This window comes from Lemur catta, chromosome 2 (assembly GCF_020740605.2).
Source record: "Lemur catta isolate mLemCat1 chromosome 2, mLemCat1.pri, whole genome shotgun sequence".
NCBI classification, from domain to species: Eukaryota; Metazoa; Chordata; class Mammalia; order Primates; family Lemuridae; genus Lemur; species Lemur catta.
This window is the reverse complement of record NC_059129.1, coordinates 142552890-142578438: the sequence shown is the minus strand read 5'-3', so window position 1 is coordinate 142578438 and position 25549 is coordinate 142552890. Positions and strand designations below refer to the sequence as shown.

Genomic DNA, 25549 nt, shown 5'->3' with positions numbered 1-25549 from the left:
TTGGAAACATCCTTTACTAGCTCAAAAACTGTAGGAAAAGGGCTCTTCCTTATTGAATTAAATGAATTTGTAAACCAAGGTAAAGGCCAATGAAGTCATTAGACAAACACGAAATAGTACCTTAGTGACTTGTAAGCATTAATATGCCTTCCTGAGGACATAACTCACTACCACTCTTGGAAAAAGCATGGAGGAGGACATTAGAATCCTATAAAACTCCTAAAGGTCTGGTTTATAGATATTTAGGCCAGTTACATGTTAACAGATTAGTGAAAAATACAAAACCACTATCTCCTGAGTCCTTAATACATACGACTTCCATGTCGCTGAGCATGTGCTTTGTGTTTCACAGTAATATATCATTTAATCTCCCTTAAAACCCTTGTGAAGTTGTAGTAGTATTCCCATTTACTGATCAACTAGCTGAGGCTTTGCCACTTCGAAACCATTGTCACACATTTGCAGGAACTATATGAAGATAATAATTTTGTGGCAAATTATAGCACTTAACATGTGAAGAGCATTATAGAAACCATCTTAAAGATTTCCCAAGAATTTCTATTAGCTGAAGATGGATAATCTAGTGACAAATGCCTAGTCTAGCTTTCCAAAACAAGATTTTATTATCTTGTAACCAGGTCAAATCAATTGATCATCAGGAATAATCTGTTGATTTTTCAAGCCTTAGGAATACATGGTCTAATTTATGATCCTAGAATAATTTTAATGAGTAAAATGACAGTGTGAATGTTTGAGAAATAATTTTTCCAAATGCTATAAAAACTTTTATTGGTTCATTATTCCAGTTTAATGTGCTATCATTCAAATTTTCAAAACTCACAGACTAAATTGCATATATGCATCTAGGTCACATGAAAGCTAGCTGTTGGCCCAAGGCTGAAATAAATTTATGGTTCCTTATAAAATGTGAAGGATTCGTAGGTATCTTTGAAAGAAAATAAATGAAGGCAGACACAAATTTAAGTTTGATGTGTGAGGAACAAATAAATCTCAACAAATGAAGCAGAATATTAAAGTACTAACTATCATAGTTTTTCATGGGAAGCTCTAAACATCAGTGTACGTTGGCTAAACTACAATGGAGCAAGTGAATGCAAACATGAATATATTTTAGTGGAAAAAATTATAAAGATTTGGTTTTCATAATCTAACAATATTTCAATAAAGCTCCTATAGAAGCCATATATTTAATACCATATATAAATCAATGGTAAGTGTTTCCATATTATGAGAGTGCTGCTATAAACAGTGATACAGTTTACACTTATTAAAATAAGAAATATGTTTTCTTTATTCTGTGGCCTAAGAGAATTACCTTTATGTATCAAGCAGGCTTACACATACTCTGGGAGATCTTTTGAATGCCTCAGAGATGATAAAGATGAACTTGTCATTGCCATTAATAACTTCATGTGCCAGCTGGGGAAAAGCTGACACTGTGGGGTTTTGACCCTCTCAACTTGACAGTTGGTGCAGTTAGTGCACTTTTAGATATTTAACTAAGAGAGAGAAACACACATCCACACAAAGACTTGTACGCCAGCGTTCAGAGTATCTGTTTTTAACAACCATACAATGGACACAACCCAAATGTCCACCAACAGTAAGTGGTTAAACAAAATGTGTTATATCCTTATTTCAGCAATAAAAAGGAATAAACGGCCAGGTGTGGTGGCTCATGCCTGTAATCTCAGCACTTTGGATGGCTGGGGAGGGAGGATCACTTGAGGCCAGGAGTTCAAGACCAGCCTGAGCAAGAGTGAGACACAGTCTCTACAAAAAGTAGAAAAATTAGCCTGGTGTGGTGGTGTGCACCTGTAGTCTCAGCTGCTCCGGAGACTGAGCCAGGAGGATCGCTTAACCCAGGAGTTTGAGGCTGCAGTGAGCTATGATGATGTCACTACATTCTAGCCCCAGGTGACAGAGTGAGACATTGTCTCAAAAAAAAAAAAAAAAAAAAAAGGAATAAAGTATTATGTTACATGCAGCAACATGGACACATCTCAAAATAATTATACTGACTGAAAAAAAAAATCCAGGAAAAAATGGAGTACATTCTGTGTAATTCGATTTATAGAAAGCAAACTCATCTCTAGTGACAGAAAACATATCATTGGTTAACTCGAGTTTGGGGGAAGGAGTGTGACGGATTACAAAAAGGTACGAGGACACTTGCGGGTAATGGGTATGTTCACTATTTTTATTGTTGTCATGGCTTGGCTTTATAGCTGTATATGTATGTCTAAACTCACCACATTCTATAGTATATATAGTTTACTGCTGATTCTTCAATAAAGATATTTTTAAAAATAGGAGTATAAGTGTATTATTTACAGACTTGAAATAACGCAATTAAAATATTGAAAATAAGAAATAGTTAAAAGTGGTAGAACTGAAGGAATGTGGGCCTGGGGGAGGGGAGTAGGCAGAGGACAGGGACCGATAGGCTTGGATAAGGCATTCTCTACAGCTTCACCTGTTAACTCTGTGCACGAAACTCACTTATACTTTAAAATATGATTGATGTGATTGGCAATTTGAAAATAGAGATTTCAAATTTGACAATGGAAAAGAGAGTATATACATCTTCTACTACAGACTATATCTTCTGAATTGGTTTTCCAATATTTTAATAAATTTCAGGAGATTCACTCCTACCCACTTGCCTTAATGACAAATGTAACTTATTTGAGGGTGACTGACCAGAGTTAGATGTAAGACTTAAATTACAAGACCACAGAATAAAATTAACAGACTGAGCTAATTATTTTATAAAATAGTAAAACTTAAAATGTAATGGAAACTGTCAACATCAACCTGACAGTCAGACATAATTTTTTAGCTCCCTTAATGTTCTGCCTTTCCAGAGGCTGTGATAATAGCCTGGGCATCTCCTAATAAGAGCCTAAGAGTTTTAAGGATATTTTTGGATTACAATTGATTTTTACATTCTTTGAGCCTCCTGTCTCCTGTTATTAATCATTTTAGCTGGATCTTGGCTTATTTTGGGAATGCAGGTTTGTATTCAACTCAAACTGCTGCCTATGCTAAATCACTTTAAACTGTTTCCCATGTCTCTCTCACCCTAAGTCCTACCCTAGCTCACTCCATTGGTTGATCCTGCATTTGCCAGTATTAGCTCTAGATAAACCTGGTGTTTTCACTACAGAAGTCACTAGAGGCATTTCAATTATTAATATGTCCAATATACCCAATGTATTGGTGCTGATTCATGCTTTTGACAACCTCCCAAGGTTTCTGGTTTCTTTGCTTTTACTAAAGTGTCATTTCGGTGATTTTATCAAGTGTCAATAAATTTCAAATCAATCAAATTAGCTTCTACTCATAAAAAAGAAGGCTTAATGTGATATAGAGAAGGGTATTTTTACCTATAAACAAGTTCTTAGTCAATTAATCACCTATCTTTTTCTTATAAGTGAAGAATATGAAAGAAATATGTAACAAGATGGACATTAACAGTTGAATTACTTTCACAAAATAAGTTAGGATTAAAAAATCAAAATGCTCATTACAGAGCATCTCCTATGTCTACAATACTGTGCAAAGCATTGAGAGGAGGGGGGACAAAAACATTGGCATTCACAGTTCACTCTTTATATGTAAAAGCTACATTTGATGAACTTCTCCTAAAATGTTTTCATATTTACTTCTAATAATAACAGAAGGTAATTTTTTGTATTAAACCACTGTGAATGTATGTATAATCTAGTGAAATCATCAGCAAATACATTATTTACTCAAGAAACTTCAATGGGAAATAAAGCATAAACAGAGGCATCCATCATTATTGTTTAAAATTTCTAACATTTATCTTATACAACCGTTACTGTTTTATCTATAATCACTAAGACATATAAAATTCTAAACCATATTTAAATATAATATAGTGTTAAAATCAAACAATTTTTGTGTTCATGTGAAAACATTTAACAATGTGTCATTTTACTCAATTTTGAAATAAAATTACAGTTTTACCATGCAAAATAACTTTTTCTTTTTAGTACAAATTGCAGATACAGACGATTTGGTAAAGGATTTACTGTTTGTCTCAGGGACTATTTATTCATAGCTACTTTAATTTAGAATGGACAATCTGTGAAATATATTTCTCTGTAGATTTTCTGCTAAGCAAAAACCACAAAAGGAAGGTAGTTAGCCACAATCTATCTTGTATTTATTATTTTATTTAGCATTTATTACATAATTATATTTTTTCTAGTATTACTTTCTCTAATCTATGTTACATCAGTGACTAACTTGAATTGATTTAGGAGGATAATTCTAAAATATAAATTATTTTTTATATAACATAATTATTCTTTATAATATAATCGATCCATGTATTTTTTTCCAAAATGATAGTAACTTTGGTAAGAAGAAAATTCATGAATAATGGTATCTTAAATTTTTGTTTAGGCTATGAATCTTCCATATATAAAAAAACTTAAAAAAAAAATCTCTCCCTGAACATAATACTTCTGTACTACCACAGACTAACTGAATTACCTCACAAAGGCTTGAAAGTTTCAATTCTCATACCCCAAAAATCTAAGTGTCTTTTGTCTCGTTTTCTAGGTCCTAAAAAATCTACAGTCACCCTAGTTGTTAAGCCTTGATATGCTTTTCACCAATATATGATCACTGTCTGGTCAAGTATGTGTCATCACAACTCCCAAAATGTAGCCAATGGATTTTTAAGTCAATTCTTATTAAGGAAGCAGAAGCAAAATGAACAGATCTCCCTGAATCCTCTATTTAAAAAATTTCACTTGAAGGGCATTAAATATGAAAGATACACATTCGATATACAAATATATCTTTTCCAGAAAATAAAATAACAGAAATAATATAGACAAATTCTAGAATTCTAGTCCCCTTAAGTAAGTATAAGTAAAGATTGTTAACTATTGTCAGGTTAATTGCAGAACTCCCCAAACAGAAATTTGGTAAGTTCTGTGGTGTGGTTAAAGAGAAACCAAAGAATACACTTGATTCAGTTTTCTTCATTGTCTTCTGATTCTTGCTTATAATTTGTTTTCTTTCACATTTTCTACTTACTGATCAAAATCACAAGAGCCATAAACATTAAATGATATAAATTGATTTTTAGTAATAAGTTGTTTTAAAAATCCTCAATTTAGATAACTTTGGAAAAATTGCTTTCTTATAGCTTATTAAATAGGAATATAGAAAAAAATAGGAGGGAATACCAAAACTTATATGCCTATTTCAAATATGCCTAAGACTGACCAAATCCTTACTATGTATATGACTTACAATAGTAAATAGTAACACTATTTTTATATAGATGTTCTCTATAGCAAGAAAACAAATTTAAAAATGGGAAAAAGACGTGAACAGACATTTCTCAAAAGAAGACATACAAATGCCCAATAAGTATATGAATAAATGCTCAAAATCTCGAATCATCAGGGAACTGCCAATTAAAACCACAGTAAGATACCACCCAGTCCTGTTAAAATGGCTATTATCAAAAAGACAAAAGATAACAAGTGTTGGTGAGGATGTGGAAAGAAGAGAGCCCTTCTATATTGTTGCTAGGAATGTATAATGGCACAGCTGCTATGCAAACAGTATGGGGGTTCCTCAAAAAATTAAAAATAAAACTACCATTGATCCAGCAATTCCACTTATACATATAAACACAGAGTAATAAACTATGTTACTGTAAGTGAAGACACTGTTATAAGATAATCATTATTTGCAAGTGATTTATATGATCATTTCGATCTCAAAGGGATATGTGCAGCTTGACATCTTATTAGAAGATCTTCCAGAAGATTAAACTGGTAAAATGTCAAAATTTAAAATGAACATTCTGGGTATGAATTATCAAGAAAAATTAGCCTCACTGATTTCTAAAACATATTATCAAGGTATAATAATTAAAACTATGTGACACTGGTTAAAAATTCCTCTTGAATAGCTCTGATTATTATGTAGAATTATGATACAAAAATAATACACAAACTGGGAAATAGAACATTATTTAATAAATGTCCTGGAAAAATTGAATACTTATCTGGAAATTATATACCCAAATGTTCTCAACCCCTAATTAAAGATTAATTACATCAACCCTAGAAAAATTAGGACAATTAAATGGGAATCATTCAGGGGGAGCTCAGGAATCAGTATTTTTAAGCTTCCTAAGTGATTCCAATTTGCAACCTGAGAACCACAGCCTTAACTGTTTCCAACCCATTCCTAATACGTATCATGAATAGGTTTCAGAGTTGCTGCGATTCTGACCCTCAACACTGGGCAAGTGGGAAGGGGAACATCAGGCAGGGCCTGGGTTGTCGGAACCCCCAGGCCAGGGCCTCAGGCCACAGGAGGGGGCAGACTAGGCACATTAAAGCACTGCAGGTGGCAGCATAAATCAAACTTTTACTGGAGTCTTCAGATTCCTGAGGGCTCTGACCCAGTAATTCTACTTCAGAAATTATATTTTAAGGAAATACTTTAAAATACAGAAACACTTTTTTATATAAAGATATGAATTTCAACATTACTAGCAGAAATAACATAATAGCCAAAAACTGATAACAACCTGGGTGAAAGACTAAGTAAATTATGGTATATTTAGAAGATAGAATTTTATGAAACCTTTTAAATGCTTATGCCCTTGCAATAACATGTAAAATATTAGTATATTAGAAGGAATCCACAAAATTTCATATAAAGTATTACACACAATGCAAACTATACACACATACATTCTTCATAAAGTACGTATATATGCTCTCTATATTCTATAAAACATGCAATTTAAATAATTTTAAACATGTACATAATAAACAGAATTTACAACATAATTAGTTTTGGCACAGAAAATAAGGATTGAAAACCAAATTACTAGGAAGTCTGGTCTCTCTCATCTCAGCCTTTGCACACTCCCCTAGGTCCTCCTCATCTGTGATATTTCACCAAACTAAATTCCCATCAGGAAGCCTTCCCAGACCAAGATCCTTTCCGGTCACCCAGCTCTGTGCTCTCATCACATCACGTTTCCTCTCTGCCAACTTATAAAAACAGCAGCTATCTTGCTCCATCATAAAATGTACTGAGAACCAGAGCTAAAAAAACATACAATCTACATACTGCTGTGGGTGCTGTGAGTTTTATTTCTAGATCAAATTGGACCACCAAAAGCCTAGATACATGCACTTCATTAATTTAATTTCATGCAAAATCCAGTTCACCAAGATACATTTTAATATTATATACTTGGCCCTCACTGGAATCTTTTATGGATATTTGCTACTGTGTTTCTTTTAAGAAATAAAAATGTAGATATGGTATGTTGCATGTATTTAAAATGCCACATGATCAATTTCTCTGGGAATTCAGGGTAGAGAAAGCATGAATTCCCTAGAGGGATTGATAGGCTTCTTCTTTTGTGATAATGAGAAGTGTATAATGTTCCCCTTTCAGCAACAGATGCCAAGAAGCTCAGAATTAAATTTGAACATCAATCGATAAATATACTGACTCTTATGAATGGCAAAATTGATTCTCCTTTTCTTTAGCGCAGGCTTTCTAGTTTAATTATATTTTATTTCATTATTTCACTATTGTTTTTCTATTTTGTTTCTTATCACTCCCATTTATTTTCAAAGTCACGTGCCTTAATGTATATGTATTTCATTGTGAGTTGAAATTTGTTGAGAAAGACATTATAAAGAAATAACATAAATATGTCTGAGATAAACATTTTTGTTCGCAAAGCATATACTTTTAAAAGAGAGGGATTAAAGTCACTATTGACAATGGAAAGGAAACTCAGAGTGGGAAACTATACTTGCAATACCAGTATTAGACAAATGCCTCATATCATTTAGAATAGAAATGAAAGAAAAGTACTACAAATTAATAAGCCTAATCAGGCCAAGAGAAAAACAGGCAAAATCTTAAAGAGATAGTTCTCTAAAGAGCATATCAAAAGGGCCAGCAAATACATAAAAAAGTTTTTAACTTCATTAGTCACAATAAAAATCAATATTAAATCCACAAGGAGATAACATTGTATACCCACTAGAATACTTAAAATACAAAATAAAGAAAATATTAATTATTGGTGAGACCATAGAGCAAACAGCACTCTCATATCGAGCTGGCAAGAGTTTAAATTTGAAAAATCAATTGGAAAAATAGCTTCAATGTAGTTACTAAAGCCAAACATATGCATAACTTAGGGTTCAGCAATTCTACTTCCAGGTATATATCCTTGAACATTCATAGCTATATTCTTTAAGAAATTTTGAATAGAATTTTCCTAGTGCCATTATTTGTAACACTCCTAAATTGGAAGTCACAATATCCATCAAGAAAGGAATGGATAAATAAATTATGGTATATTCACACATGAAAATACCATACAGGAATAAACATGAAGAATTTATTTACAACTATAATTGTATGCAACAATGTAGATGATTCTCACAAACAATTTTGATGAAAGAAACCAGATACAAAACAATTACATACTTTATGATTTCATGTATATAAGTACAAAAAGAGGCAAAAATAATCTGTTGAATAAAGTCAGAATAAGCTTAGCTTGAGGGTGTGGTTGGGCAGTGACTAAAAAGGAACTGATAGGGGTTTTGCACTGTCGATAATTCTTGATTTGGGTGCTGGTTGCACCAATGTGTTTGGTTTAATATCCACTAAGTGATTCATTTACAATATGTGCATTTTCTGTATGCATATTATGCATCAACCAAAGTGTTAAAAAATTATCCAGAGAATTATTGTGAGAAAAATCGAGAAATACAGGTTCCATTCCTTGCTCTGTCATTTAATGTGTCTCTAAACTACAACAAAAATTAAATTGTTTGAGATTTATATGCTAAGTGGAAGAAAATAGTCTGCCCTGCCTTTTCATAGGATTGGTTGGAAAAGCAAAATGGAATAGAGATGACTAGCCCTACTACATATTAAAGCATTAACATATGATATTAATTAATTATTAACAAAGCTACTTTAACTAATATGCATATAGCACTGATATATCATTTAAATCAAATAGGAAGTCCTAAGTTTAATAGGAAGATACTTGGTATGATTTAGTTTAACCATACAAAGGGTCATGTAACAACTTTCTGGCCATTTGCGGATAAAAATCAGAATTTCTACCTTACTTCCTAAACCAAAAGATTTAAGATGAAGCAAACTTTTAAAATAGAAGGTTGAAATTAGAAGAGAACTAGAGAAAAAAAAAAGACTAAATTTTTTCCTATAATCTTACATAGGAGAAAGCTTTTCTAAGCCAAACTACTTTAATTTTTTGTTATGAATATGTATAACTTTTATAATAAGCTAATAAAAATATTGCATAAAACATTTGTAAATTATTCTCATTCCTAGATTTAATATTTATATAACATCATTAGCATTTTCTTTGAAGCTGATAATTCAAAGATGATTGTTTAATTATAGTATGAAATATATTCATTCATTAATTCATGGGACCAATAAAAGAAAAATAGCAGATACTATGTGCCAGAAATTTTTCCTGTGGTGGGGATGCAGCAGTGAGTGAAATAATAACATTGCTTGCCCTTCAACAGTTTACTCTCTAGTGAAATACAACACAGGATCAGCTAAATTAATATTATATGGAAAAATATAAAACAGGGAAGGGAGATGTGAGTGTTGGAACAGGGATGCAGGGGATTATTAAGAGGTTGAGATTTTAAATACAGCAGTCAGGAAAGGCCTCACTAAATAGTTAATTTTTTAACAAAAATTTGAAGTATCAAGAGATGGTGATACGTAGAGGAAAATGCATTTCAGGAAGAGGAAATAGGAATGACGAAGACACTGAGGCAGCCGTGCAGCTGGTGTATTCAAACAACAGCAAGGAAGCCAGTGCGGATGGCACTGAATGAGCGAGGGACAGAGTACTAATATTTATGCTCAGAGAAGCAACAGCAGCCAGATCACATTGGGCCTTAACGGCTTGCAAGAACTTACACGAACATTAGCTTTCACTGTGAGTGAGATGGGAACCTCCTGAGGGTTTGAGGTGACATGGGCTCCTAAATTGGGGAGGATAGTTAAAACAATTCAAACTAGAGACCAATAACAATTATAGCAACAAGAAAGAGGGAGAACATAAGAAGGAAGGGTAGAATTGCTTTCCATGCTCATCAAATATTTATTGAGTATACTATTAGGTTCTGGTTAGGATTAAAAAATGACTAAGATGCAGATTCTGCCTTCACTGGGAATTTATATAAGGAGATAAACATGAGCAGAAATAACCATAATATAAACTAGAAAACAATGAATAAAGTATAACTTTCTGCCTTGGGTGACAGGGAGGAAGAATTAGGAAAGGTTTCTTTAAAGCAGTTGGCATTTTGGTGGCCGCCAAAATATAAGATTCTTGACAGCAAATGTTCTGTCTCTTGTTGACTGCTAAGTTCCCAGCATTTAAACTGGGCTTGGCACATAGTCAGTGGTGAGTAGGTAGTTGTTACCTAATGATAGAATGAATTTGTAGAAATGTAGCAAGAAGAGCATTCAAGTAAAGGGAACAAAATAAGTAAAATCACAAGAATAAAGAATTACAGTTTATTTCCTGGGTTCATATTGGCTGAAGCAAATGAGAATAGTGGGAGATGAAATTAAAAACACGGAACAAGGTTAGATCACAGAAGACCTTACTGGCCCTGTGGTAGTATCATAACTCAACTTCTCTATCATCATAACCTTGGGTCCATCTCCTAATTTACTTTCTGATAAGGTAGATTAGCACAGAAAGCATCTACTCTATGCCAAAATGAAGATAATACAACACTGGGTTACTAGTTTCTGCTCAGGAGCTCTATCATACCCCAAACAAGGCCTAAACAAAAAATGAACAATAAAGTTTTCAAATTCTGTATCTCCTATTACTCTTTATAGGCAAACATTATAAAAATACGAATTAGAATATTATTCTTTTATTGTAAGGCTTTTGTGATTGCTTGTTTTCATATAGAATGCAACAAAAATTTCATGGAAATAAACTACTTACTATTGAAGAACATTTGACATTAAGATTTAAAAAAATTGCTATTTACATCTATCATTATTTTATAAATAATTTTGCATTCTCATATACAGATTGTGACTGTTTAAATAGGGATTTTTGCTTGCACAGCCAATCTGATCAAATTTGCTGATGGTAGAGTCCGTGTACTTACATCATCATAGAACTTGAAGAAACATCAAGAGTTTCTATAGAACTCTTTAGGATATAGTTCTTAATTTCTTGTGTAGAAGAGAATTAGAATGGTGACTTGTCTAATTAGCCAGGATTTGAAAGAGGAACTGAAGTTCCCTAACACTGGGAAAATGGTTGGAGGGGGTGGCTTTTGGAACATATAGTTAACAATTAAGAAAACTAAAAATTGACACACGTATCTCCAGAATAGAATACATCTTCAGAAAGGGAAGGGGATATTTTACTTTACAATACTGAAAAGTCTATACTGCTGAAGACAAAAATGATGAAATGTAAACATTGCATATAAAAAGAAATTTTTTTATTTTCGGTACCACTGATGTTATTTTGTATAAACAGTGTTGCCTTTCTTTTATGAAGATTTTTATCATTGTTGTTGCTGTTTTTCCTTAGAGTACTAAGGATAGGGACTTTGTTTTGCTGATCTCAAAATGCCAAATCCCTAAACCTGTGCTTAGTGTTTACATTTAAGAATTATGATTTCTACTAAAGGAACTAAAAATAATGACTCATCCTGTTTTGAGGATCCCAATGGAGAGAGAGGTATTGCCACTAAGAGATATTCCTTTAAAATATGAAAAGAGAAGATTATTTATATCAAATAAGTTTTTTGCATAGAGCCCACTTCATAATCAATGGTTTTGTTTTTGAGTCGTGTAGGCGTATCATTATATTTGACAATACTGAAAGACCTGATTTTGCAGAACTATGACTTTAGGTATAAAGCCATGTTAAAAAATTAACATGACATAAGAATGTATGAAAATTGGTTTAGGAAGAAAAGGAAAAAAATTGATCTTATAAAAACATATTTGTTATGTTAAAATATAACACTGAAAAAATCACCAAAATTATAAATATTGTATAGAAGAAAAACTAAATGATTAACTTGAATGGTTATGGCATTCTGTATTGCTGATAAATGAGTCATCTTGACTCCCATGAGAACCTACTTATGTGATATTCCATGAAAAAGAACTGCAGTTACAACAAGCAGGGATTTTAGTCTATTTCCAAGAATCTTAACTACCATAAATCATCTGACACACATTCCAACAGGGAGGATATAATTTTGTGTAGAAACATGGGAATCTGACCTAGAGGTCTATAGGTAATCTGTTTCATTTATACATTTTAAGGATGTGATTTAGGAATAAGGTACTAGGGTAGCAACATGTAAGTAAAAGAAATAATGTGACGTTGGAAACCATCACTATGCATTTAACATAACGAATTATCACACAATAAGTCAAATCCTCTCATGGTGTAAATTATACATTTTTGAAAGCTGCATTTATTATTTATTGTCTCATTCCCAGACAGGTGCTTACTCAGTAGCAGAATCTGGTTTAGCATACCAAATTTAAAGCTATTTAACAAATAGGAAGGTTTTAAAAAAATCATGCGTGTAGCTAAAACATCTGTGTGCATTTTAAATCCTTTTTTCCCTAATGGTATTTACTACCACAAATAGTAGAAAGGAAACATGACGTGTAAATAGGCAGACATATTTGAACTAAACCTTGGATTGTTAAAAGCATGTTTAGAAGGCCTAACTGGAAATAGTCTCCATATTAAGTTGTCTTTCAGTACTCTAACAAGTTGGTATCATTTTGTAAGAGATTTAGTGTTGTTAGAGTACATGCTAGGATATTCTAAAATTTTCTGGGTGGAAGAGGTGAAATTTCTTACTGCAGATTATTTAATGAGTTGATGTTCCCAGTTGTGTATCACCTCATGTTAAATTTCGCAAGAGTTTATGATTTCTAAGAATTCGCCTTCTACGTCGCCCTTTGCTGACTGTGGCTAGTTTAGGAATCAATAAGTAAAGGGGCTCTTTTTTTCTTCGTGTAAAATAGCTTAAGAGTAATTTTGGGTGGTCCAGAGACCATGAGTTATTAGGAAGGTGCTTATACATGGGCACAGTACATCACTTGCCCAAGGTTCTAACCACTTAGCCTGACCTCCACACACTGTGGGGCACCATTTGCTACTGGCTGAATAATTGTCATTTATGGCAAAGACCACCCAGGATAATGGTCTCAGAATCCATCCCAAGGCTGGCCAACCTCTACAGCATCGTGTTCCCTGATTCGGGGCGAGTGTATTCAATTCAGGAAGATCACTTACGACTGAGTTTTTCATCATGGCTTTGACTGTGAAGCCCTCAGAAACCAGGGAGTGAGGCTGGTGCACCGCGAGCGGCTGTTGTGCCAGCAGCTTGGTCCTCTTCGGCATCTTGTCTGGGCATTTGTTTAAGCTCAGGGTCTCTTTTTCTGCCACCATCTTCCTAGAAAATGTCTTGTTCTCATAAAAAAGTGTAGTAAAAGAATCAGTGGGTTTTACGGATGTGAACAGGAAGTCGGAAAAAAATGTAAAAAGGCGCGTTAATGGTAGAGATTCCACCCCTCGTAGTGCCCAGGTTGACCCAGGTGTTTGGCAGCTCCTAGGTGAGCGGAGTTGAGGGGAGGGGAGGGGCGGGAAGAGGGCAGGGCCGCGGCCGGAGCAGCAACAAGCTTCCAAAGGTAAGCCTCCGGTTGCTAAGCGACTCGTCAACTTTGCGGGCGAGCAGCCCGGCCTCCCCAGTGACGCACGTTTCCTGGGCCCTAAGCCGGAAAGGGCGACGTGAGGAGAAGCTACGCGTTAAAACTACGACTCCCAGCAAGCCCTGGGCCACGCACGGCCTGCGCGTGCGCATTCCCCGGACGAGGCGCGGGGGAGGGGAGGACTGGTGGATTTGACCCCCGAGCGCCGCCGGTGCGCTCAGGTCCTTTCCTGCCCACCAGCCTCCACCTGCCCAGTGATCATGATAGGTACGTGGGTGCCTGCCAGGTACAGCCTCTCTGCGCCGCCCCGCGCCTGCGTGTGGCGCAACGCCGGTTCTCGGCCGACCGGGCCCCCCGGGTGCTGGCCGGTGCCAACCGTCAGTGACAGGGCGAAAGTGTCGGCGCCGTCCTCAGCCAGCGCCGCCGGGCCCCCCTGCTCGGCGGGCACAGGCCCAGCGCCGCCTGCTCGGTTGTGGGTCCAGGAGGAGAACCGTGTGTGTTTCAAGCCCCCGCCCGTGGTTTACCAGTGTTCCACCTGGAAACAACTTCGCCCGGGACGCTGGTGTGCGCCGCTGCGCCCCCCAGGGCCAGGCCGGGTCCCGCAACTCCCGGAGCCTCGCGCCGAGTCCAGCCGGACGTGCGTGGGTCCGTCGAGGTCTCGCCCAGACTTCCTCCCCTGCCCTTGCTTAGGGGGGCCTGGCCGTCTGTCTTTTGGTTTAGGACATATTGGGGCCCCTGTCTGTAGGACTCTGTAAGGAAACCATGGCAAAGCATTAAACTCTAATGGAAGGCACCTGGTGATGATAGTTGGCCTCAAAAGAAATTCCTCCAGGTGGAATTTAAATTTCTTGCTTCCTTGAATTTTTCCTTTTGAATCCCTCACTGAAGGTCTGAGATGAAGGAATAATTAAGAGTTAATAACAGCAAAGATTAAATCGTCTACCTTTTGCGAAATGAATTCACGATTTTTCTAAAAAAACAAAATTTAACGAAATTTTGGAAGTGGCCATTAGAGTTGTTTGTAAATACTGTTAAATATAGGATTAGCAAAGGTCCTCTCTTCTAGGGTTGTTAAGCCAAAAATTACTTTAGGGGTTGTCCCTGAAAATTAGTGGAAATACACAGTATGTTTAGAAAACATTACTATTTGGAGATTTCATTATGGCAGAGATGTGCTCCAGATTATGTATTGAAGGTTTAGTGAGTTTATTTGGGAATTATTCCTGACAAAAGACTTTTGATTGCAATGAGTACATTTGAAGTCAGATGGTGTCCAGAAGAAAGATGAGAGGTGGATTTATAAAATATGTAAATTTTACACACTGATGACTCTTCTTAAATCTGTTTTTATTTATGAATTAATGTTAAAATGTAAAACATTGTACCCATCACTGGGAGAATGATGCCAGTTACCTGCCATTGTCTTTGCAGCAATAGTAAAACTTAAGGATGTTGTCTAGTTTTTCTTATTTTTCTAGAATGGTCTGACTTATGGTGGATGATTTGAAAGTTACCCAATTAAGAAAAAATTATAAATTTTTATGAATCGTATTGAGCTTTTTTTTAGGTGACAGTCACATAAGATTCACTTGTAAACACAAATATGAACTGAATCAGAGAACCAAGTAGAGGAGATTTTTCAAAATCCATGCTGTCAGTATTTTACAGGAAAAAAAATCTATTTTAAAGACAAACACATTTTATTTTAATTCAAGTTAATCTAGCGCATGGATAGTTTTAAGAGAAGCAAATTTATTGTAAAGCTATGTAAAGATAGGAACTTAAGATGTAAAAATTATGACTTAGTTATAAATTATCTAGTAAATGGTTATATAAATACCTTTATTAGGATGAAATATGTTTACGCAGTTCTTTTAAGTTTTATGTGGCATTCTTCTAAGAAGGAAGAAGTGTGATTTTTGGATTTGATGATTAAACAGTTATGAGTTACTGGTAATGACATGGAGAATATAAGAAGGGTTGTAAAAAGCGTTCTCTCTCTTACTCTAGCTCTTGTTTAATGCAGTGCAAGTAAGCGTGTATTACAACATAAATGATTAAATCCATGCTCTCCCTCCCCAAGAAAAGTAACTTACATATAAAAACCATTTGGATAATACACAATAAATTATTTTATTCAACTACTGGTTGGATTCTATTGGTGAACACATTTCAATAAAAATCTGAATGGCCACTTTTGAACTTGGGTGTGGACTTGTGCTAAAGGTAGATGAAAGTGAAAGCAACTGAATGGAAGCCCTGGAATGCTGGATTTTCTGTTTTTGTGACTAAACTTCAGGGCCAGAAAAGGCAGTATAATGTTTACCCAGTGATCAGTGGGAGATCAAAGTATACATAAATGTATATTTGTATATGTATTTTTTCTGTTATAGATAAGAGTGTTACTCAGAGCTCGCTCCTTTCATGCGTATGCTCTCTCTGGTTGCCACACCCTCCTTAATGCAGATAATACCCTTCCACTTTATTTAAATCCTGGTATACTTTGAGGAGAAATGAAAAGATGAGCTTTCTGGTAGAATGGGAGTAAAGGGGACTGTTAGCTTACTACCAATAAAATTATCTTCCTTTTACTTTTTCAAAACCAAGGATTCCCTTCATGGCATAGAGGCTATTTCAAAAGTACTTACATTTCCCCCTCAGATTACGATTGATATGTTGAATGCCCTGACCCAGGCAGCTACTGAAACATAATTTAATTGGAGTCAGTGAAAAATTGTGCCTTCATGAGCAATGTGGAGAAAGACTTTGAGATAATATAAAGCAGAATGGAAAAACTTAAGAAAATTTAAGTTAAAAAATTTAATTTTGGGCACCTTTATTAAAAATACATTTCACTTTAAAAAAAAATAAGCAATTCTTTGTGTTTAAATTGAATTTTAGTGGTAATATTTGTGGTATGTTCTAAATGTTCTGTAGAACTGGATTTAGGTATTTTAGTATTATCAAATATTAAATAGATGAATATACATACAATAATACTGTCAGTATTGAAATGCAAATTCAATGGCTTATACTTTAAAAAGATTTTTGATTGATTAAAAAACAGTAATTATTAATAGAACATAGTCTCTTTTTATACCTTAACATCTCTTGGAGAATTTATGTATCTGTATGTGCAGATCTACCCCACAGTAATTCCTGCCTTGTCTTTTATAGAACATACGAATTACTCAAATACTTGTCAATAAATAAGCATTCAGAAGGTTTACAGACAGTTGCTGTCATTAAGAAAGTGTCCATATTTTTTTACTTGCATGTGTAAGCATATATGTAAAGCAAAATTCTTATTACTACTTCTGCGTGGATTTTCTAATAAAAAAGTTCATAGATTTTGAAATTTGTTAGATATTATAAATTGTTCTGAAGTAAATTGTCCTATGTTATACTCCTATCTAAATCCTTTCCTATTACAATATGGTAGCAAAGAGCTGCCCTACCCCTCTGTACTGAACGTTACTAAAAGACATCCTTCCCAGGCTTTACTCAGTTTCACCAGCAAAACACCTACTGGATTTCTCCCTCTCCCACCTCTCTCTCACCGTAGGTTTAGTGCCTTTCAGTGCGCAAGCTGCACGACTGTCCTGGGTGGCCTTGCCCTCCCGGACCGTGTTTATAAGGGTGCCCACTTCCCCACTGTGTACCGTCAAAGACTTTTATTTCTGCCTTCTTGGTAGATGAAAGCAGTATATTTTAATTTTTAAAATAAGCTTATGAAGAAAAAAAGCCTCTACCTTCTCATTCTATAATGCTTTAGTTGCACAAAAGCAGATTCAGCGATACATTACCTACTGTGTGCTCAGTACTGCTCTAGGTGCCAGGGATACAAGAGCTGTTAAAACTGCCTTGCCATCATAAATATACAGTCTAACTTTACTGTTTGCCCATAAATCTACATATTTGTTTTAAAGCTTGTCATGCAGTAAATTTTACAGTCTCAGAATTTATATTTCTAGTTGAAAATGCTGTGTACTGCTACTTGCCCTGCCATTTTAATAACTAGATGAGAAGCGACTCTAAGTATCCCAAAGCTTCTGTTTATGATGAAGTATAATTGCATCAAAAATAGGTTCTACTAAACTTTTGCATAGAAGATTTTATGTAATTATATATAGTCCAGAGTTTCTAAAATGATGACCTTATTCCATTTATAATTTTGGCCCTGTATCTCAGGGTTTTTTTGAAGTATTTATTTTTTGGAAACTTCATAGCTTCATTTCTTGAAAATGATACAATGAAAGTACTTTGATTTAAGATATGCAAATCCACTCCTACCTCCAAAGCTTCTTTGAAAAATGCAAAAAAAAAAAAAGGATAAATTTTCTCCTTACTCCGAAATGCTTCATATTCATGAAAGCAGTTTCAATGCAAAATATTTTATTCTATTAGCTTTTAGTTCTTTGATCAATGAAAATTGTTTCTTACCTGCTGTTTCTTCAGCCTTTAATTGTAGTCCAGTGCTTATTCAATGTTTCTGTTTTAATTTGCATTTAATGAGCTCATTTTAAATGCTTCTTTGTAGTAATCTGAATGGTTTCTCTCTCAAATTTTGTAATATTAAAGCAAGGAACTTATGTGGTTGTTGGCTGCTTTATGTTGCAGCTCACCTCGCTGGCTTATTTATTTCATCCTATAGGAGAGAATCTTCGTTAAAAGGAATTGCAGTAATAAGACTGTTTCCCCCAGTACTGTGTTTCCTAATTAGCTAGGACTTCCACCAGGTTAATTTAAGTATCTATTTTTCATTAAATAGAAAATTTTCTTCCTTGGATTAAAAGATACTTCAACTTACAATAATAATTGCAATGTCATTTCTTTATAAGGTACTGTATTAGGTGATGCTGGGTAGGGATGGATCCAGATTGGTGGTGCATGTGTATATACTGCCTGTGAGGATGGGACATAGAAATGACCATTTCTTCCCAATGAGTTTGTGGTCTAGTGGGACTGATAATGTATATTATTTGATGTACTGATTCTACCCTCTCCCCTATAGAAAGAGAATAATTAGATGTATGTACATGTCAACACACACATACACACCTACAACACAACCTGACTTTTCATGTCTTCTTTTGCTCATTTAATTCTCTCAGATTTGAATGCCATTTCTCTCCAATGTATGTCTGGAAACTACTGTTCATCCTTCAAGATCCATTTCAAATTCAGATCCATGATGCCAACTTTCTATGAAGTTTTCCTTGTCACTTCTCACTTACTTCTCATTCTGAAGCTATTAGCACCTCCTTTAGAGTCAACCAGGATTTTCGCAACTAATATTTTTCAGGTCCTTGCTCATAGTCTAGAAGGAATACAGAAAAATATTTGCAAAACGGAGTGGTAGGTATCATGATAAAGTTTTATACGAGGAAGAACTGGAGAGTGCAGCCTATAGAGCCTGGCAGATCCAGCTATTTCCCAGTGAAACCATTTAAGCTGATAAGTAGGAATTAACTAGGTAGAGGCAGCCTTCTAGACTGAGGGAGAGAAGTGTGCAGAAACATGAAGAGGAGAAGAAAAAATGGGATGAAGGGCATCTGGTGAGGCTGGAGGGGTAGGCGGCACAGGGCTGGAAAGGTGCCTTGTATATTTGTGTATATAAGCAGTCAAGAAGGGTGGGTTTGAATTTGGTGGTAAGGAGGAGTGACTAAACCATTGTCTACAGAAGAGCGTTATGAACAGGTTGTATTTTAGAAAGATGTCTGTGACAGTAATGGAAAGTTGTAGTATAGTTCCACTAGTGCCAAGAAGTCCAGATAAAGTGTTAATAGCCTCTATTAGTAGAGAACAATCTTCCACTGAGGATGATAGGGTGGTTGTGGAGTAGGAGATGGCTTTCAGGGTGGTCACATTGATTTGATATATCATTAAATCATCTCTGGTCAAGGGCTGTATTTCTAAGAACTTCTTATTTTTATAGAATGTATTAATGTCTCATTAACATTTTTTTCATGTTACTGAAGCTTTAAATGTATTTGTGTTCCAAAAATAATCTTCTTTGATATGTGGCAAATGATGCTTAGGCTCCTATTTATAGTTTCTTCTCTGTGTGGAGAGAGCAGTGTTGCTATAGATAGGGCTACTGGGTTACCCAGAATATTGCAGAGTAGAATTTCTTTCTCTTAGATACCTGTGTAACTTATGTGTCTGGCCATGTATTGAGACCATCCTTGGACAAATATTTGTATTTTTAAGACTATTGATGTGCTCTTGATGATTTCTCCAATTTACTTTTATTATGTGACTTTAACAGAGAGACCCCCATGAAGGTTAACGTTAGAGCCCTTAACATTGGAGGAGAGAAAAATCTCTGTTCAATAGATACATTGCAACTTCACCCATTTTGCATACCTTCACTCCTACCCTCATCAAATGAGGGAAAAAAATAGTGATTAGGGAACTAATATTGGTGTTAAAATTGAGATTTTTAAAAATTTGTGTATTTGATGAATATACTAGTCATTCCTATTGCTAAATATTTTTGGAGTTTCAGTGCATGAATAAGATGACTTGAGATGAAGCACTTTGTAACTGCTTAGTAGTTTTTAAAGCTTATTGTACCTGCAGTGTAGATCTATTTTCCAGATCATGGAAAGGTAGGAAACATACCTGAAACTTACTCTGTGTTAATAAAATAGATAAATAGGACTAGACATTTGTAATATTTCTGTTACTAAGGTGAATCTTTGGTTTTAACATCCACTTGCGTTCTTTTTCTTTCCTGTTATTTGTTTTTCTTTACCACATTTTTCTATTTTCTCAGAAGGTGGAATTTTAATATTTCTTTCTTCAAATCACATAAATAGCTGTGTCTGAACAGTCACTGGGTGAGCCCTTTTCTTACTGCTGATGGAGCTGCCACAGAGTTTGACTGTTGGTTATAATGTATGTCTGAGGGTTATGACAAAATGGCATGCTTAAACAAACCAGGCCATACCACAACTCCTCCTTAGTTGTCTGCAATGAAAATATTTGTAGCCCCAGCCTCTGCATTTTACTTCCAGGGGAATCTAGTCCTGATTACATTTTTCCCATTGAGCCACAGTTTCCCATCATTGGAGAATGATGAACTCTGGGCAGCTAGAGGATGGGGCAACATGTCTACTGCCTAGAGAATTAAAGATTTAAGAATAATATTTCATGCTCTGGGTCTTCCCTCTACCGTTGAACCTGGCCTCCTTTCTCCTGGGAATCCTTTCTAGCTCTCTGGTGAGTCCCCAGGGAGGGAGAGTTACAGATTTAACTACAAGTGAAACAACATTCTATGAGATGCTGCTTATCTAGGCTGCTGACCACAGACAAATATAGACTACACAAGCCATTTGTCTTTCACCAAGTTTAGACAATATCTAAAGATGTCTTTACATGAAGATGCCTGAATTCATAGTGTAAGATGGGAAATGTGTGTGTCGTTGTGCAGTCAATTTAGACAGAATCCTGTGATACAAATGGAAAGTAATTTATAGTAGAAATCTGATATTGGCTTGTCATTTAGAAATCAGTGAAATCCCCAATCAGTGGTAGGTAAGGGAATGTCTTCCTTTGTCATAGAATTTTCTTCTTTCTTCATTGTCCTTTTTTGTGTACGTGTGTGGCATCTGCCATTTCTCCATACAGTTTCTGTCATTGGTATTGATTTTTGTCATCGTCTTGATTTCAAAGAAGTCTCCAAATAATGTTATTCTCAGCGTATGATGCTAAAGTTTTACACTAGATCTGTGTGCTTGCCTTTATATCCTGGCAATTTCTGGACATTGCAGCACATTTTAGAACTTTGTTTTGGTGAGGGGATGGGAAGTTCTGGAATAATTTTTATTGTGGGTGTGACATCGAAGGAGCTTCCATATTGGATCAAGTTGTAGTTGTCACAGTTTTTCATATATAAATGTATTAAAAATTTCTTCTGTCTTGTGCAGCTAATTTACTTATTTTATGCCTGATAGAATGTAAGTTATGCAGGTGAAAGTCAGTCAGAGGAGGGGTGGGGATGCCATTTGAGATCAGGTTTCTAGAGGTGATGTGATTTTTGTTTGTCTTCAAACAATGATTATTACAGGGTGATTAACATTAAATAATCTTAGACTGATAAATATGTGTGAATTCTTAGCAATTGAGAAAGGTATTTGAAGTATTACTGTAAGTTTAGTTGCTGTGACTAAAGACTAGATAGCAATAGGTGTCATTTGTATATGTAAAAATATCAGGATGTATACTCAAATTATTTGGGTTGTGGGATTATTTTTTCATTGTGATTTCTGTGTTTTTCAGATATTCAGCATTAACCGTATAATATTTTAGAAATACCAAAAAGCAATGTCATAAACACAACCTTAAGAATAGGACAAGTGCAATTGTTGTCATACATGTAGAGCTGCTTATACTTTTGTGACAGAAGAATCCTCTCTCACCTTTAGAGGCTGCTGGCATTCCTTGGCTCCTCTACTGGAAGTAGAGACATGAGTCCAATCTCTACTTCCAAGGTCGTATTGCTTTCTCCTTTACTGCAGTCAAACTTCCCTCTGCCTTCCTCTTATAAGAACACTTATGGTTACATTTTGGATAACCTCTTCATCTCCAGATACTTAACTACATCTGCACAGTCTCTTTTGCCATATCAGGTAGCATTCACAGGTTTCAGGAGGAGGCATTATTTAGCCCATCAGGGTTCACCACAGTTAGCAGTAATGCTTCACCACTTGAATGCCTGCTTGTTAAGTATCTTGGTTTGAGGAGGAATAATGGCAGGTATAGTACATTGAATTGACAGTGACACTACTTGATTTTTGCCTTTTCTGAGGTCATTTACAGGTAAAGTAGTAATGTTATACATGAGTTGAGTGGTTTGAGAGAGAGAGGGAGAGAGAGAGAGAGAGAGAGAAAGAGAAAGAACACGAACAAGTTCATGATGAAGCTGGCCAAGAACATAACTCACTTTTCAAGGTAGTTTTCCCAGGTGGCAAAAGAACTGGTGGATACTCTCCTGGACTGAAATAATGAACTGCAGCTGGGTAATTATACATACCAGGTTGCTAATTTGTATCCTGTAGAGAAGGGGAAGTTTTGTTATTCCTTTGACAGGAAATATGACTTCACATAACAACAAATGATCAGGCAAAGCAGGAGCAAATAACCATTTTATGTATATTTTGCTTTCTGATTTGAGAGTTCACTGTGAATGTTAGACACTCAATGCTCCTTTGGAATAGTTTAACATTGTCCTGCCCTTTATAAATAATAACTAATATGGCTTGGAAATTACACAGTTAGAATTTTTAAATAAATTCTAGTAAAGTTGAGGAGGACAAAAGAACGAAATCTTGTAGCTTAATTTGCTTCAGTTTCTTAAAGATATCAACATAGAATTTGGTTTTATGAGGCGGTTTTAACTGAAACGTTTGGAAAATATTCCATTACATATTGTTAGGACAGTTAGAAACTCGAAAGAATATATGGAATAAATTTTAAAAATAGATGCAGAATTTTATTTTTCAAAATAACACGTTCATTTTTTTATTGAAAAAAAAAGTAAGACAATAAACGTTAAATTCCACAAACATTTTTTAAGAGCCTAAATTACAGGACCTCTGACAAGCACTGTGCCTGCATAGCTCAAATGAGGAAGTCATAATTCAGTGAAAATGCTGTGTACACATCTAAAATAATTACCAACGATGCTAGAAGTAATGGAAGTGCATGTGAGAGATAAAGCAGGGCATCCATCAGCAGAGGTGATGCTTATTTGAGCTGGGCATTCAGAGCTGAGAGGTTTCCTGAGCAGGCAAATAAAGTGCATTCCAAACAGAGGGCGTGGCCCTAGCAAGACAGGTGGCTTGTTGGCAGAGGCTGTGTTGGGGAAGGATGAGTAGCTGACAGGATGGAGCATAAGGAGCATGGAGGAGGAAGTGACTTGAGGATTAGGGTGAGGAGTTTCCAGGACCAGCTCAGTGCAGTTTTCCAGGCCAGCCATCTGGAGAGTTCAGGTTTTGCTCTGAGTTAATGAGGAGCCACTTGGTCTCAATGCTAGGAATGGGCATGGTCAGATTATTTTTAGAAAAATAACTTCGGCAGCAGAGCCATGTTAAATCTCAGTCATTTACTTTTGGTTAATACAGAAGTTATGGAAATTCTAATCTGGTCTGTCCACATTTAGTAAAAAGCATCATATCTGCAACAAAAACACATTGTGTTGGTTGCATTCTAAGGACCACTCAGGCAAAGGAAGCAAACTTTAATGCCTGCAGCTAAACGCCTGTGGCAGTCAGTGAGCAGGTTAACATTCGTGAATCAGGCCTCTTCCAAGGCCACAGGAAGTGGCCGTGCCTATGCCTGAAAGTAAGAAGCAAATTCAGATTTAAAATATTAAATTCACTTAAATTTAAAACTTAAATTGTCAGTAGCCAGATTAAACACTGTGAGTCTGTTATATTGCTTCTCGCTTAAGATCTTTAAGCCATTAGGACAATTAGCTGTACTTTGATATGATCAGAATAAACAAACCTTTCAAAAGTTTTGTGTAGATTATTTTGATGGAATCAGTTTCCTGCTAAACTGTAAAGACCCAATTGTAAGGTTTTTTGGATTGACCGGCGCCAGAGAAAGAAAGATGAGCAGAGTTGGAAGGGGTAAGCAACCAGGCTTTATTGGGGCGCTCCTGGGCGAGGTTCACGGGCCCCAAGAGAGAGAGGCCCAAGAAGTCGCATCGCCCAGAAGTTTTGAGTGGGCTTATATATGTTTTTAGGGCTGGGGGTGGGGGTTTCTTTGGTGGGAAGATTTATGGTGGGGAGAGCAAGGAATTTTCTGTTGCAGTTTTAGGGCGGATATTGAGAAATAGGAGGGGCTGGTGGTTTGTGTGGACTCCAGGAACTGTGACTCTTATCAGGGTAACCATCCAGGTGTGCTCATCCTTTAACTTAGCTGGGCCTTGCAGGCATTGTTCTCGGCAGGTCTTGTGGGCTTCTTCTTTTTCCATTAGGGAGGGGAGGGGTGCCTGCCACCAGCCTTACACCAATCTCGTTCCATTTTTTATATTATATGTTTACTTACCTGCCTTATTCTTGAGGGAAGAAGTGTGCTTATACTTAGTAAACAATTGTTGAATGAATGAAAGTGTGAATCAAAGGAAAGGAGACCTTTGTCCTTGTTTGTCTTCTCTAATGTCCCTAGCAGAATCCAGTCTCTATTGATATTATCCTTGCGGGTGGGGCCTTATTTTATTTATCTTTGTATCTCCTAACTCAGCAGAATCCCACTAAGTGTTGAGATAGATGAAAAAAGTTAAATAGGGAAAGTAACTCTATGGCTTGATTTTGGTAATATTGAGTTTATTTAAAATGTTTTATATTCTGAGAAGATAATTTATTATTAATAATTTTAGGAGAGAGATTTTGATCTGTCACATTTTTCCGTGCTATAATTGGAGCTAGCACAAGGATGGTGATTTTTTTTTCTTTGTTTTCTTTTTTTCCCCTGTCCTTTACTGTTGTTTCTCCGTATTGTTTCTCTAATGATTGGCCTTCCTTAGAGGAAAGCTATTAAATTACTTTAATTGTGGAATAAGTTGGGATTTTAAAGTGGATACTCTGTGCTGGATGTTTAGAGTATAAATTACATGGATGCTTTGTCTCTTTTGCACCTTTAGCTTTTACCTTTACAACAAATGTATTTTTGTTTCATTGAGGTCTAT

General features: G+C 35.6%; 2 protein-coding genes across 3 annotated transcripts in view; one reads left to right on the top strand and one right to left on the bottom strand.

Annotated features, from left to right (window-relative positions):
- PACRG (parkin coregulated) overlaps positions 1-13898 on the bottom strand; it is a 443717-nt gene extending 429819 nt beyond the window's left edge. For both annotated transcript variants that reach the window (XM_045544706.1, XM_045544707.1), the window contains exon 1: positions 13433-13898. In XM_045544706.1, the coding sequence (XP_045400662.1) occupies positions 13433-13588 (156 nt within the window). In that variant the 5' untranslated portion in view covers positions 13589-13898. The remainder of the gene's footprint in view (positions 1-13432) is intronic.
- A 102-nt stretch (positions 13899-14000) lies between these two features.
- PRKN (parkin RBR E3 ubiquitin protein ligase) overlaps positions 14001-25549 on the top strand; it is a 1113312-nt gene continuing 1101763 nt past the window's right edge. The window contains exon 1 of the mRNA XM_045544705.1: positions 14001-14115. Within this exon, the coding sequence (XP_045400661.1) occupies positions 14109-14115 (7 nt within the window). The 5' untranslated portion in view covers positions 14001-14108. The remainder of the gene's footprint in view (positions 14116-25549) is intronic.